Source organism: Gavia stellata, chromosome 5 (genome assembly GCF_030936135.1).
Source record: "Gavia stellata isolate bGavSte3 chromosome 5, bGavSte3.hap2, whole genome shotgun sequence".
Classification (NCBI taxonomy): Eukaryota; Metazoa; Chordata; class Aves; order Gaviiformes; family Gaviidae; genus Gavia; species Gavia stellata.
This window is the reverse complement of record NC_082598.1, coordinates 12,742,656-12,756,202: the sequence shown is the minus strand read 5'-3', so window position 1 is coordinate 12,756,202 and position 13,547 is coordinate 12,742,656. Positions and strand designations below refer to the sequence as shown.

Genomic DNA, 13,547 nt, shown 5'->3' with positions numbered 1-13,547 from the left:
GGAGATTTTTGAATAGCTATTTTATATCCCACTTTATTCTGGGGGAAAACAGCTTTCATCTGCACTCTCGATATCTGTCCATATCGTTACCATTTGCTTTTTTACCAGGGGTGAACGGTTCAGAGGGAAGGTGGAGCTGGAGACCTCCTCCTCCAGGCCATCTTCTGCCTCTCTGCTGAGTGACCATTTCTCATGGATCACAAATTGGTATCCATGAAGCAAGCCCTTAAGTGCATCTCTCCTCATTAAACCTCTTAAGCATTTTTCTAATATCCTTTGGTCCTATTTTAGCAGGGTTTTAAATCCATTGATTTCCTGGCTTAAGTATTTTTGATGGAATTAAGGCTTGAAGCATAAAGGAAACATTTGTGCTTGTTTGGTCAATGAATGGCAAGAAGGAGAAGAAAAGTGTCCTTTTACCATCCCTCTTGTGTAACCATGCTGAGGGGAAAAAAGAATCTGACCCAAAATGAACTGTGAATTGTTTTCATGGTGAACAAGACACTGACACTGAGTTTTGTTCATTATAGATTATATTTTAAAAGATTTTCTCTACGAAAGGTTATTACTCTGAAAAACATTGTATAGAGTGCCTGGTAATGATTCTTTTTTTATTGGTGTGTGCAATCTGTCATTTTAATAGTGACATAGGACCTGTCTTGGAAGATGTACAACATTAACAATTTCCTACCACCTAACGTTTCTTTTTTTTTTTTTTTTGGTAGGTTTATGTGTCCGTTGACTTGGGGAAAAAATGGATCCTTCTGCAGGAACGAGTTTCAAAAGATCATATTTTTTGGTAAGAAGTCTGTTACTTTTGCTGTTCATTTCCTATTTGGAAAATATTTCATTCTAATCAAGAAAGATGTTTCCAGAGGTACTGATGGGGACAGTACGAGCTTTGACATCTTTTGCAGATTGAGTATGTCAGCGTTGCTGCGTCCAGTATTGCAAATTCATACTCACGCCAGTGATCATACCGAGTGCCAACACATATAAGGGTTATAGGTCTGGATCTATGGAGCCCAAGATTTAAAGAGAGCTGTAATATCCAATGAAATTGCTCTTTGTTTTACTGGTGAAATTGATCTTTAGAAAAGAGAGCAGTCTTTTTGCAGAGAAAAATCTATAACATTTTTTTAAGAGAGGTTGAATCAGACCTATTAACTGGAGTCATATATAAACTTACACTATTAAGGAAACTGGTGAAAAATATGACTTTATTGAGTACACATATATCAAATGATTACATTTTAACCTCAAATATTTTGCAGTCTCTCAAAATGTTTAAGAAGTTATTTAAGCAGGTTGACAAAATGTTTGAAGAATAAGTCAATGCCTGTTTTTGATACAAATGAAATAAATTACACACTTTTCAAATTACTTTTACACCAAAATTAACCTTTTGCTATTGTTTTCAATTGATTTTGTATTTAAATATGCTCAATTTGCACTCTCAATATTTATCTGATTTCTATTGAAAAAGCCAGAGAATTCTCCCTTTCACATTTTACTTCAGTATATAAGTATGGTCTGTGCATAACTGTATCATAACCAATAACTGGTATTTTTTATTACAGGATCAGTCATAACATGCTAGACGTTTCTGTTCCTTAAATGACTTTTGATTTTAGTTCTAGAAGGACTCTGATTTGTGTCAATTATGTGAAGTATGATTATCCGTATGTCTATGCAGCCGTATCTGGCTTTCAGCAATATTTTGTGGTTTGGTATTGGTGTTGTCAGTATTGAAATGGATTTACCTGATCTTGGTTGCAAGATTTGCAACGTGTTTGACATTCATGCTGTGATCCTCCTTGTTCTTCTGGTAGTTGCTTTTCTCTTGAGTTGAAATAGATACTCATCCTGCCCACAGTCAGGGAAAAACAAAACAAACAAAACCCCGTCCTGCTTAAACTGCTGGTGTAGAGGTTACAAAGCATGCAGAGCTGTTACGGTACCTCCAGATACATTGGCCGCTGGCCCAAAATGTAACTTGGCGAGTCCAAAGGTGTGCCGGCATGTGTGCTGCTGCTGAACCTGGCCAGGGGGCAGGTTGTGACCCAGGGCAGGGACACGAGAACAGGTTAAACCCCGTTTGGAAGAGTTGGGAGCACAAGACCTAACCTACCCTGTTGGTGTAATTATCCCTGGGCATATCAAGGGTGCTTTTTCACACTTCCAAGTGCCTCTTTTTCAATCTGCAATCTACTTACTGTCCATACTTTTAGAAAACCAGCCTGCAGTTGGTTTGTAGTAACACCCATCTGATTTGTTCCAGTTTGTCTCAGTCTTCTCTGCTGAAGTGCTTGAGTTAGCCTGACACTTTCTGCTTACTTGCTTCTGCAAAATATAGCCTTATTGAAGAACTTATTTCTACACAGCAGCTGGAATGTCGTAGGCAATACACTTTACAGGTCTCTTAACTACCATGTAAAAGGGTATAATCATTTAGAAGTAACACAGTGGGTCAGAAATGTCATGTCTGCCTTATAACTGATTTTTCCTTCGCAAGATTATACAGGGTATAAATCAGGAGGGCATGTGGCTCTCTGTCTTTAATCAAAAATTTTTTTCAATCGTATTAGGTCTGAAAACCATCAAACTCACTAACAGTGGAAGCCTCTTGCTTGCAGACTTATTTAATGGTGGTTTTCTTATCTGAGTCTAGGTATCTTTAGCACACAAATTATGAAAAACATAGCATACCACTGAAATATGTGTCAGTTTTTCTCTGACTCAAACAATCTGTCAATGTTTTTTGTAAGTAAGAAATAAAGCCAGCAAGTGGATGTTTAATATTAAGTCTGTATTTTTGCTGTGTTTCAGAATCCTTGTTTCCTTATATCATTCAGACACAAGCAGGGAAGTCTCCTGGAGCTTCGATAGGAATAACTCCCGTTTAGTACTTCAAAGTCATGGTTGTTCATAAATGTCACATTCCTCTCGGATAAGAATAATAAATTCTAAGAGTCTGTACATTTATAACCATTAGAAATATTTTGTAGGTTTTGGTTTCCCCCTTTTCTCTATATAGACCATTCTGATTTCTCTCAAGAACTGTATCAGCCAGCAACAGCAAGGATTTGGGAGCCGAAATTTGGTGCCTCATCAGTACCAAATGATCCTTCTCTTAAACTTCCATAGAAATAAAGATACATAAATATATTTTACTTCTGATATCATATGGGACATTGCAATATATAAAGAATCTGCTGCGAGGGAAGGGTTGGACGTGATGGCCTTCCAGTGGGAGTCTGCCATTATGTGAAACTTTGCACTACTTCGTGGCCTTCATCACCTGAGTGCTAGATAGAAACAAGTATTTGCATAGTTTTCAACAGATGTAAGAATACGGGCTTTGTCATACCTTGACTATTAGGACACTAAGTCCGGTATTGTTATATATTGCCAAGAAAACATGTGATGTGTTAAAGATAGGTGAAATGAACTCAAACTAATTGTACATCTCACTATAAATGAGGGCTTGTGTCTTGCTAATACTGGCTGGTTGTGCCAAGGACGTTTCACTGGACAGATGTTTCTTCTTTGATCTGAGTCAAGCTTTGCTACTGGGGTTGATAATATAGCCTAATATTTTTATTTCAGCCTGGTAACTACAAATACTATCAGTCATAATATTTTCCTGTGCTTTGTAAAACCAATTTTTTCCTGTGCCTCCAGCAGCAGCCAGATCTTCATGCATTTCCTGAAGAAGCTTTTTTTTTTTTTACTCAATGAAAATCTAAATGCAATTAATTTAATGGAATGTCTTATGTATTTATCTTAAGGGAAGGTCAGTAGGGACTGAGTATTTTAAACTATTTATGTTCAGATCTTAGACTGTAGGTTTATAAGCAATATATTAAAATGATCTTCCAGGCTTTATTTGCTTTTCGAGTGTTCTGGACCATCCCTTAAGTGTCTTTGCAGATTTAATGTGTGGAATTTGGTCTTTTATGGTAGTGGAACTAATGGAAAGATTATTGGTATCAGTGGAAAGGGTATCTACCATCTCTATTTTAGGAGCACAGAATATTTTCTTCCCATCTGTGATATCGCATGGCATTTTCTTACCCTCTCCCAGGTGTTTTCCCAATTTGTTTCATTTATTCTTTCGGAAAGGGAAGTTGACTAATTCTTCATAGTAGTTTGTCTTCTCTTAGCATCTTAGGAGGCAAAACAGGCTTCCTAGAGAGGTGGATGATGCCCCAAGCCTGTCAGTGTTTAAGAGGCATTTGGACAATGCCCTTAATAACATGCTTTAACTTTTGGTCAGCCCTGAAGTGGTCAGGCAGTTGGACTAACCGATCATTGTCCCTTCCAACTGAAAGTATTCTAGTCTTGTCTAGTCTATTCTATTCTAAAAAAGAAGAGCTGTAAGGCTGCAGATAGATGTAAAGATGGTTGCAAAACAGATGTATTCTAGAAATTTCTTTATTTTTCTTTGATTGTTTTCTCACTCAAGTTGAAATGAAAAAATCAAAATATAGAAAAAAAACCCCAAAACCTGTTCATAAAATATGGAAATACTGAAAATAAATGTTCTGACACTGTTCATTAAAAAGCTTTTTTTAAATTTTTCAAAGCAAAATCATGAAATGAGGATTTGAAATTAACTTAATAAAATTAATTCAAAACAAAACTGTAATTCAAAACAAAAAAATTAATTTTGTATCAACATTTAGAAAATAATTTTTTTATTTATATATAAATACTAGCTGGGAAGATTCAAATCCCTTTTTGGTTTTAATGTGAAAAGTTTTAATTTTGAGCAAATTTTTATGCTTTAAAATCAAGAAACTTTGATTACCATGACCAGTTTTAATGCTGCATATAAACCTGCAGCTGGCCATGCAGTATTGCCCCAATGTGATGATTTCTGTTTAAAGGGTGTTATAGTACCCAGCCCTTATAAGTACTTTTTCCAGTTGTTGGTGTATTTGTAGGAGGGAATGCAATGAGATTGCTTTAGAAATAGAATTATATGACCTATCCCAGCCAAACATGAAACACCCACACATCACATGGTATGTAATTGGTCCTGTATATCAAGCCCATTTTAAAAAAAGGATGGTGTATTATGTGGTAATCATTGAGAAGCAGAGAGTAGTGCAGTTTGGGATTCCTCCGGCTCTGCTGCTATTCTTCTCAGTCCCCAAGGCTTATGCACCAGCAAAGTTCCTTTTGATTTCTCAAAATAGAGCTTAGTAATACATAAGCAAAGAATAGATTGTGAATCAGCTGTCTACACCAGCACAAATATACCCTAGGACAGTAAGTCATGAATCAGTAATTACCAGAGAATTAGGCCCAGCACATTTTCTTTATGACTGTGTGTGGAGCCTTTAGAAATGCTTTATCCTCAACTCACTAGACTGTGTGGATCCTATGGTATGGGTATCTGTTACTCTTATTTTTAGCTATAGGTTCTCCATTTTCATGGGAGGTGAGAACATAAAAATAAAAATCGGTGAGTTTATTTGAGTAGAGCAGTTGTTCTCAGGGGACTGAAGTTCTGTTCTCATCATGAAATCCCGCATGAGTAATAAATCACAGCCATCTCATTAGCGTCAAGTGTAACGAGTTTTGGCTATTCAAGTGTCAGGTGAAAGAGGGGAATTCAGAGATGTTATGCCCTGAAGGGGAGAAGGAAATGCAAAGAGGATTTCATTGAGCCTTTAACATTGAATTTTGTGTGAAAGGCTCTTATGTGGGAAGCCAAGAATCCCTGTGGGCAGTCATTCTTACATTTGACTTCATCACTTGGGATGGTATTTGTTTCTATTTCTATCTGTGTGGTGATGTATATGACTATATTGGGTTTATGTGGCAAGGTTTGGTAGCAGGGCTTCTGTGAGAAGACACCAGGAGCTGCCCCCATGTTGGACAGAGCCAGTTACAGCCAGCTCCAGAACGGACTCACCTCTGGTCAAAGCTGAGCCCATGAGTGACGCTGGTGGCGGCTCTGTGATAATGTATTTAAGAAAGGGTGAAAAAGCTGCGCAGCAGCAGCTGTGAGAAAGGAGTGAGAAAAATGTGAGAGAAACAGCCCTGCAGACCCCAGGGTCAGTGAAGAAGGAGGGGCAGGAGGTGCTCCAGGCGCTGGAGCAGAGATTCCCCTGCAGCCCGTGGTGAAGACCATGGTGAGGCAGGCTGTGCCCCTGCAGCCCATGGAGAGAGTCCACAGTGGAGCAGATATCCACCTGCAGCCCGTGGAGGACCCCACGCTGGAGCAGGTGGATGCCCGAAGGAGGCTGTGATCCTGTGGGAAGCCCATGCTGGAGCAGGCTCCTGGCAGGACCTGTAGACCCGTGGAGAGAGGAGCCCACGCTGGAGCAGGTTTGCTGGCAGGACTTGTGACCCCATGGGTCTGTTCCTGAAGGACTGCACCCCATGGAACGGACCCATGCTGGAGCAGTTCGTGAAGAACTGCAGCCCATGGGAAGAACCCACATTGGAGAAGTTCGTGGAGGACTGTCTCCCATGGGTGGGACCCCACGCTGGAGCAGGGGAAGAGTGCGAGGAGGAAGGAGCGGCAGAAACGTGTGATGAACTGACCGCAGGTAGAAGAGTTAAGGAGTGAAACTGAGTCTGAGGAGAAAGGATTTTTTTTTTTTTTTTTTTTAGTTTTGTGTTTTGTTTCTTACTATCGTACTCTGTTATTAATTGGCAATAAATTAAATTAATCTTCCCCAAGTCCCCAAGTCAAGTCTGTTTTGCCTGTGACAGTAATTGGTGAGCAATCTCCCTGTCCTTATCTCGACCCACAAACTTTTCATCTTATTTTTTCCCCCAGCCCTGTTAAGAAGGGGGAGTGATAGAGCAACTTGCTGGGCACCTATTGAAAATGGGTTTTGTTAAAAGCTTTTAAACATAGGCAGTAAACAAGCAGCAGCACACATTGGCTGTGTTGGACATTGGCTGAATCATTGAAGGTGCGTCTTTCAAAGCAGATGGAAGAAGGCAAAACACAAATCAGTCATAATCAAACATATTTTCAGTCTGTATGAATCAAATCATAGTTTTGTCTCCTTGAGTAACCATGTTGCCTGGAGTCAATAGCATTTTAATCTACTTAGCAAAAATGGTTGCATGCTTTTGACTTGCTTTCCAAGCAAGGCAGTGCCCTTAAACAGATAGTGTGAATTACTAGAAGTCAATCAATATAAACTGGGAACTTGTTACCTTTTGGATAAACTTCGTATTCAGAGATTATGAGAGGGGCAGATTGAGGAGACTGGCAAGTTTTCAGATGGCCTTTGATTGGAGGCTCCTACATATCAGTGAGCAGGTTTGGTTTGATTTGGTTTTGGTTTTGTATGTCATATTTGAAGATGTCTCTTCATTAGTATGCACTCAAGTGAACTGCATCAAATATTTAACAGTGAAGGGATCCATAGGAGGCAGAGAAGATATATGTCCATAGCAGACTCTACTTGAGTAGTGTTTGCAGACAACTGCTCCCCCACAAAATAAGCTCGGACTACTGGAAAAAAAGAATCATCTCCTGTCTGAAGTAAAATACAAAATCATAATTATCATGTAAGGGACTGATGCTTGCAATTCACATTTTTAGATGTGTAATGTTACATGTCAGTGGTGAATTTGTTCACATATATAACACAATTATCAGATTCCAGGTGAGCATTGGTGTTTTTCTGATATTGCATGCAAGTGGAGTAAGAAAACACTGGGGCAGTTTGTGAAGAAGAGAAGTAGCTGAATAAAAGCAAAATTATTATCAAAATAATGCCTGATTTTTAAAGGTCTGATAATCAGAATTCTTAACAGAGAATTCTAGCTCTTAGAATTTTAGCATTGTTATTTGAAAGTATAACATACCAACATGGTTGTATCATGGAGTATATATTTATACACAGGCCAAGGCAGAGCTTGTTAGTCCCCTCCATCACACCATATTTGTGCTGATGTAATGCTGTTAAAGTCAGTTGAATTACCTGGCGGAGCACTAATGCGGAGATGTGAAGAATTAGGTCATACAACAGCTGATCTTTCAGGAGAACTTCCCTGAAAGTCTGAAAGACCATATGCATAAGAAAGGGCTTTGGTGTCCCTCAGGAGACCAAATTCAGGCCTGCATTGTGAGTATATGGAAACAGAGGTGTCCTCATTTCCCTCTACTTCTCCTTGTGTTTTATTAGGTGCAGCTTTACAACGTAAATGAGGTTAGACATGCACAACGGCTACACCAAGGCTTAGGCAATTTCATCTCAGTGCACCACCAAAAGGGGCTATCTTGCTGCTTTTCTTCCACAGGTTTGGCTCTCAACTGCCAGCATGATCCGGAGATTTAAGAAACAGAAAACTAATCCCTCCAAAAAGTCCCCAAGTTATATTCTGCTGGATTAGTTTTCCCAAGAGGCTCAGTATGGTGTCAGACAAGCACAAGGGAGATAATGGGAACTTGTGTTCACAGGAAAGGGAAGAAGCATATTGAGGCTGCCTATATTTACACCACCCTGCAATCGAGTTGGGCTGTTTTGATTCTGAAGTGGTGTAACCATGCTGTTAAGTGATCTGAAGTGTTGCACTTGCTTTATCCAGCATGCTATGCTTGGTCAAGAGATATTTTCCAAGAGAAGACTTGTCTGGTCTAAAAACTAAAATTAGTCTGAATTTTCAGTGGAAATTTTAATGGTGGAATGTAAAACGCTAAAACAACCCAATCCAGAAAACCCTAAATTCAGTGGCAAGCCCTCCTTTACCCAAGTAAAACAAATAAACAAAGAAATGGTCCCAAATCGCTGAGACATGAACATTTTAATTGCAAACTACTGTGAGAAGAAAACTGGGGGAATTCTAACCAAACCAAACCAAAAACCCTGCTGAAATTGAGAAAAATAGATAGTTCCTGAGAAAGTGCTTGTTCTATTTGGAGGAAAAAAAATAAAAATTGATGCTGAAATGTCAACTAAAAAGGATGAAGCTGCTGTGTTATCAGGGTCCATTGTGTCTGTGCTTTGTAAGACGGCAGAGGTCCTATCCTAAAGCCAGCTGAGGGACAATAAACTGTGCTTGTGAATGGATGGGCACAATCCTCACACTGATACAATGCATTTATGTTGTGGTAGTAGTAAATTTGTAAATGACAATGTAAAAAACCAATTGTTTTACATTTCTCCTCAATATGAAAAAACATATAACTTGAGCCTTTCTTTTAAGTGGGTCGTTTACTGCATGTGTTCCTGTATGTACATTTTTTGCCCATCATTTTAAGAACGCTATATTGCATGGGCAGAGGGACCTAGACTGTGTTTAGCCTGCATTGTATGATATGACTTCTTTTGGTACATGATTTAAGCACAAGTGAAATAACAGTATTGCTTTTTAAAGTACTGTTGGCAGAGGAGTCCACTGAAATGAGTGGATTAGTTTATTCTTCAGGGATATAGCTTCAAGTTCTCTGCATTAGTTATACTCTGTTCTGAAGATTTTCTTAGTAGCCATAATAGATGGCATCTTTTTTTCAATAAAAGAAGAACGAACTATTCCTAAGTGTTTGTAAAGCTGGGTAAAGGGACTTTAGAGTTTGGAAACTCTGCTCTATAGCTGACATTCAAAAGTAGACTTTGAGGGTGTAATGTCTTCAGTGAATAAACAGTGTCTCTGCTGTTATACCTCATCTGTACAATTAGAGTAATGAAAACCACAAAACACTTCTGTAATGTTCTGCTTACTTAATTTGTGCCTTTCAGAAGGGATAAACTCTGCACTTAAAGGGTGCATCTCACTTGTTAGACATCTCTAAAGTTAATGATAATTTCTTTTGGCAGCCTTGTCTTCCGTCTTTGTAGGGTCACCTTTAAATTAGACAGTTCCCAATGCTGGGACCTGGCAAGTTCAATGGGATGTCTGAGGCAGTGAAGGAGAGGCAAGACTGGGGACACAGAGCAGGGTGGCTTAACCTGGTAGAGCAATGAGGAGAAATGCTTGTTGAACTGCAGCATGGAGCTGTCATCCTAAACCTTCTTTAGAGTCAATGGACACCGTGGGAGGTGATCCAGCTGGTTTAGGAAGAGAGGACTTACACTTTGGAAATAACTGTTCTCCTGTGTAATGAAGAATAGTTTTAAAAGGGGGAGTAGGGGAAATGTGTGAACTTCAGGGGGAAAGAGGTATTACTTTTTCCTGGCTGGGTTAAAAAAACCCCTTCCTTGTGATTTATTCACATCTACTCAAATAAAAGTCTAAAGGAGAAAAATTGTCTGGGTTGGAAACTTTCATTTTCTGTGTCCATGCAGTGTTCATTAAAACAGATCAGTTACAACCTCTTGTACTAAAAGATTACACTGGAAATGAGATTAGAGGCTACTTGTGCCAGCTGCCACTGTTAGGAGGAACACAGTAGACATGAGATCATTGTCACTTCTGAACTGTTAAAAGGAATATGAGAAGGTAAAGATGTTGACAAATATCTCAAACTTTGCTTATGAAATCGTGTGTGATAAATTATAGATATAAGAAGTTGTTTGAAAAGTACCCAAAAACTATCTTTGCATTATTGATGCCAATTAGCATGTCAGGCTGAGCCTCGGAAAATTTCAAGCCTAAAGTTTTTGTTAGCTTGTAGTTCAGCTGCTTGAGGTCTAGCACAAAAAGTAAACTATTCAGCAAACATAATTTTCTTCCTTCAAAAAGCTGACTGTAGAGTTGGTGGCAGGTTTGATTTGTTGTGTTGTGAATATCTAGAAAAATAGATACAGCGCATACAGTAAAAAAGTTCACTGGTCCCTTCCCTCTGCTCAGATGTATTCTTATCAGACCTCGATGAATGTAACATCTTTTCTGACTTAATGTGTTGCCTCCAAAATGCTAGAATAGTTTGTGTTTCAGAGACTAATTTCTTAGTAGATGGAAGATTTTTCCATGCATTTACTAAAAAATGCCCACTAGAAGTTTCCTTCACATCTCATGGCTTGGTGGGGGCTCATCCCTCCCCCTCTCCTTCCTTATTCAGACTGATCATTTATCTTATTAGGGAAAAACGGCATATGTGGTTATTTCTGATTGTTATGCAGCAGTGGAAATCATCCAGCCTCTTCCCTCTGGCATGCATTCCCAAGGAGCCACCAATTACCGAGTTTTAACCGCTCCTCATAAATCAATGCTATTAAAATCATTAAACAATGATGTAATTTCAATCCAAAGTATAGTTTTATTGCATCTGATTATTAATAATTGTATCAAAATGATCATTTTCTCTTAAGTATTTTAATGGGCTTTTTTAATATCTGTGTCCAGCTGCACTTCATCACTCGGTGTATCTCCTTTGTGTGTCTTCAACCCACATCTGCTTACTGGATGGGCTCTTGACCATGCCGGTGAAGAGCCTTGTGAAGAGCAATGTAGCTATGGGAGTGGGGCTGGATTCTGCTTCTCTTAGTGACAGCACAACTGTCAGCTCAAAGCTTTCTCTGCAGAACCTGCCTGGCTAATGACAATGGAAGGGCCAGAAAAAAGTGCAGCTAGGGCTGCCGTTCCCAGGTTGGGATGGAAGCTCTGAGGGTAGAAAACTCATCTTTTGGCTGAGCATGTTTGATGTGGGAGATATTAAGAGGAAAATCAGCCTGTGTTCCCATTATAACTTTTCAAAGTTTAACTGCACCTTGATCAATTTTGACTGAATTTCCTTTTCAGGATATTCTCAAAATTATTCTTCACTTTCTTCCTTTGTCAAAGCAGAATCTACTCTTCCTTTAAACATACTAACTAAAGATGTTTTAATTCATTATGGAAGCCATGTATCAAGTTTAAGATATTTCTAATAAGAATGGAATCTAAGTCTTTTTTAGTACTAAATCTGCCTTGTAGTCTCAAGTGTACAAGGTAATTGTAAAAAGATGCTCTAGCACTTGCCAGTGCATGTGAGTGTATGCATATCTGTGTGTGTATATATATATCAATTTATGATTATGAAGTTTTGTTTCCAATTTCATACCTGTTTCTGTTCTTTTGTCTAATTGATCCTATTTGCATGCATATTTTAGTGAAAGAGATTCTAAAGAAATTTAAGAAAAATGTAATGTCAAATACAGAAAAAATAGTTTCCATCTAGATGCTAGTAACAGGACATTATAAATGGGGTTTATCTTAATTTCCCAGCTAGAATGTTAAAGCTGGTTAGTATGAAATCCTCTCTTTTCTTCTATCCACATAATTATTATTCTGTAGCTGGTTTTGCGTAACTTGATTATATTATGTTCTCAGGGCCGTTGCTGAAGTTGACGGAGACCCTGATTTAGTTCATATGGAAATCCAGGACCCCAGTGGAGGTATGCAGATGAAAATGTTATCAATTGATACCCTAGCGTATAGTCATTTCTCTTTGTTTTAGAGAGTACTTTTTGGATTGTTTTTAAAACTAGTTAGAAGAGAAATTGTGCAAGTCGGATGCTTCCTCTGTTTATCTATAGTCAGCAAAGCTGTCCTGTTATATAAAAATACAGTATAATTTAAAATTTACTTCTTTTCCACTCTAAGACGAATTGACATCAAGATGCTATGCTCCATTGAAAATGTCCATTAATAGTGCTATTTATTCTGGCAGTTAAACATTGAACATTTTTTCCTGATTTGCAAATAAAGCTGGCAAGGCAGTGTTAGTGCTGTGTAAGTGTCTGTTAAAGTGAATCATAGCATATGTCAGTCCTACTGCACTAACCACCATCTCCAAGAATTTCTCATGTTACAGTGTCCAGTATATTTTGAAACTTCAAAAGGAAAATAAACGACAAAGCAGATTAGCAGTCAGGATGTGCTGTACTAAAGCGTCACCATGATTCCAAAAGCTTTTATAGTTTCTTGTTACCAATTGTACTCTTGAAAGATAATTTAATTCCTTGAATCAGAGCATCTAAGTTCCTGTGCAGCCTTAAAAATTGATTGTAAAGAATGCACAGTTTGACTTTCCCTTCATTTCAGCCCTATTAAAAAAATCAAAATTACCATGCTAAAATCTGGATGAGAAAGTTTCTAAATCTTTTAGCAGTGAGATTTCTGAGACTTGGTGACTCCTACACAGCCCCATCAACTGCTCTGTTTAGAGACAGTGTAAGAAGATTCTTCAGGAGCTGGATGGAAGAAAGAATTTTTTTTATTTAACAGAAACAGCAGAAGAAGAAAAACTCTCATGAAATACCTCCTGGCTGGGTTCTCAAAAACTGACTTTGTGCACTAATGGTCAGTACAAGCCTTGCCATTGATTTTAGTGGAAACAGCATCTTTGTACTACATATCTGATGAAGAACTATGGTGCGTGTCATGTGAATTATGAATAGCTGCAAGACTGTTCTACAGCCCATTGCTGTGCTTCCTCAGATGTCCTTGTGATGATTTGGACATAAGCAGGAGAACTTGGATTGACTCTAGCTGCCTCTTAAAGAAATCCAGATTTTAAAATAAATATTTGTATCTAGGATACTGGTTTGGCCCTTTCTAATTGAAAGTCATGAAGTGTGGAATGCATTTCCTATCACACTGCAAAAGTAATGAAGGATGTGTATGGGGTGTGTTATTTGCTCTTT

The 13,547-nt window shown here is 38.4% G+C and overlaps 1 protein-coding gene across 1 annotated transcript in view; it reads left to right on the top strand.

The window, feature by feature from the left end:
- The window catches only part of SORCS2 (sortilin related VPS10 domain containing receptor 2), a 460,992-nt gene that overhangs the window by 352,407 nt on the left and 95,038 nt on the right, over window positions 1-13,547 (top strand). The window contains 2 exon segments of the mRNA XM_059817647.1: window positions 726-799; window positions 12,232-12,296. Coding sequence (XP_059673630.1) covers window positions 726-799; window positions 12,232-12,296 — 139 coding nt within the window.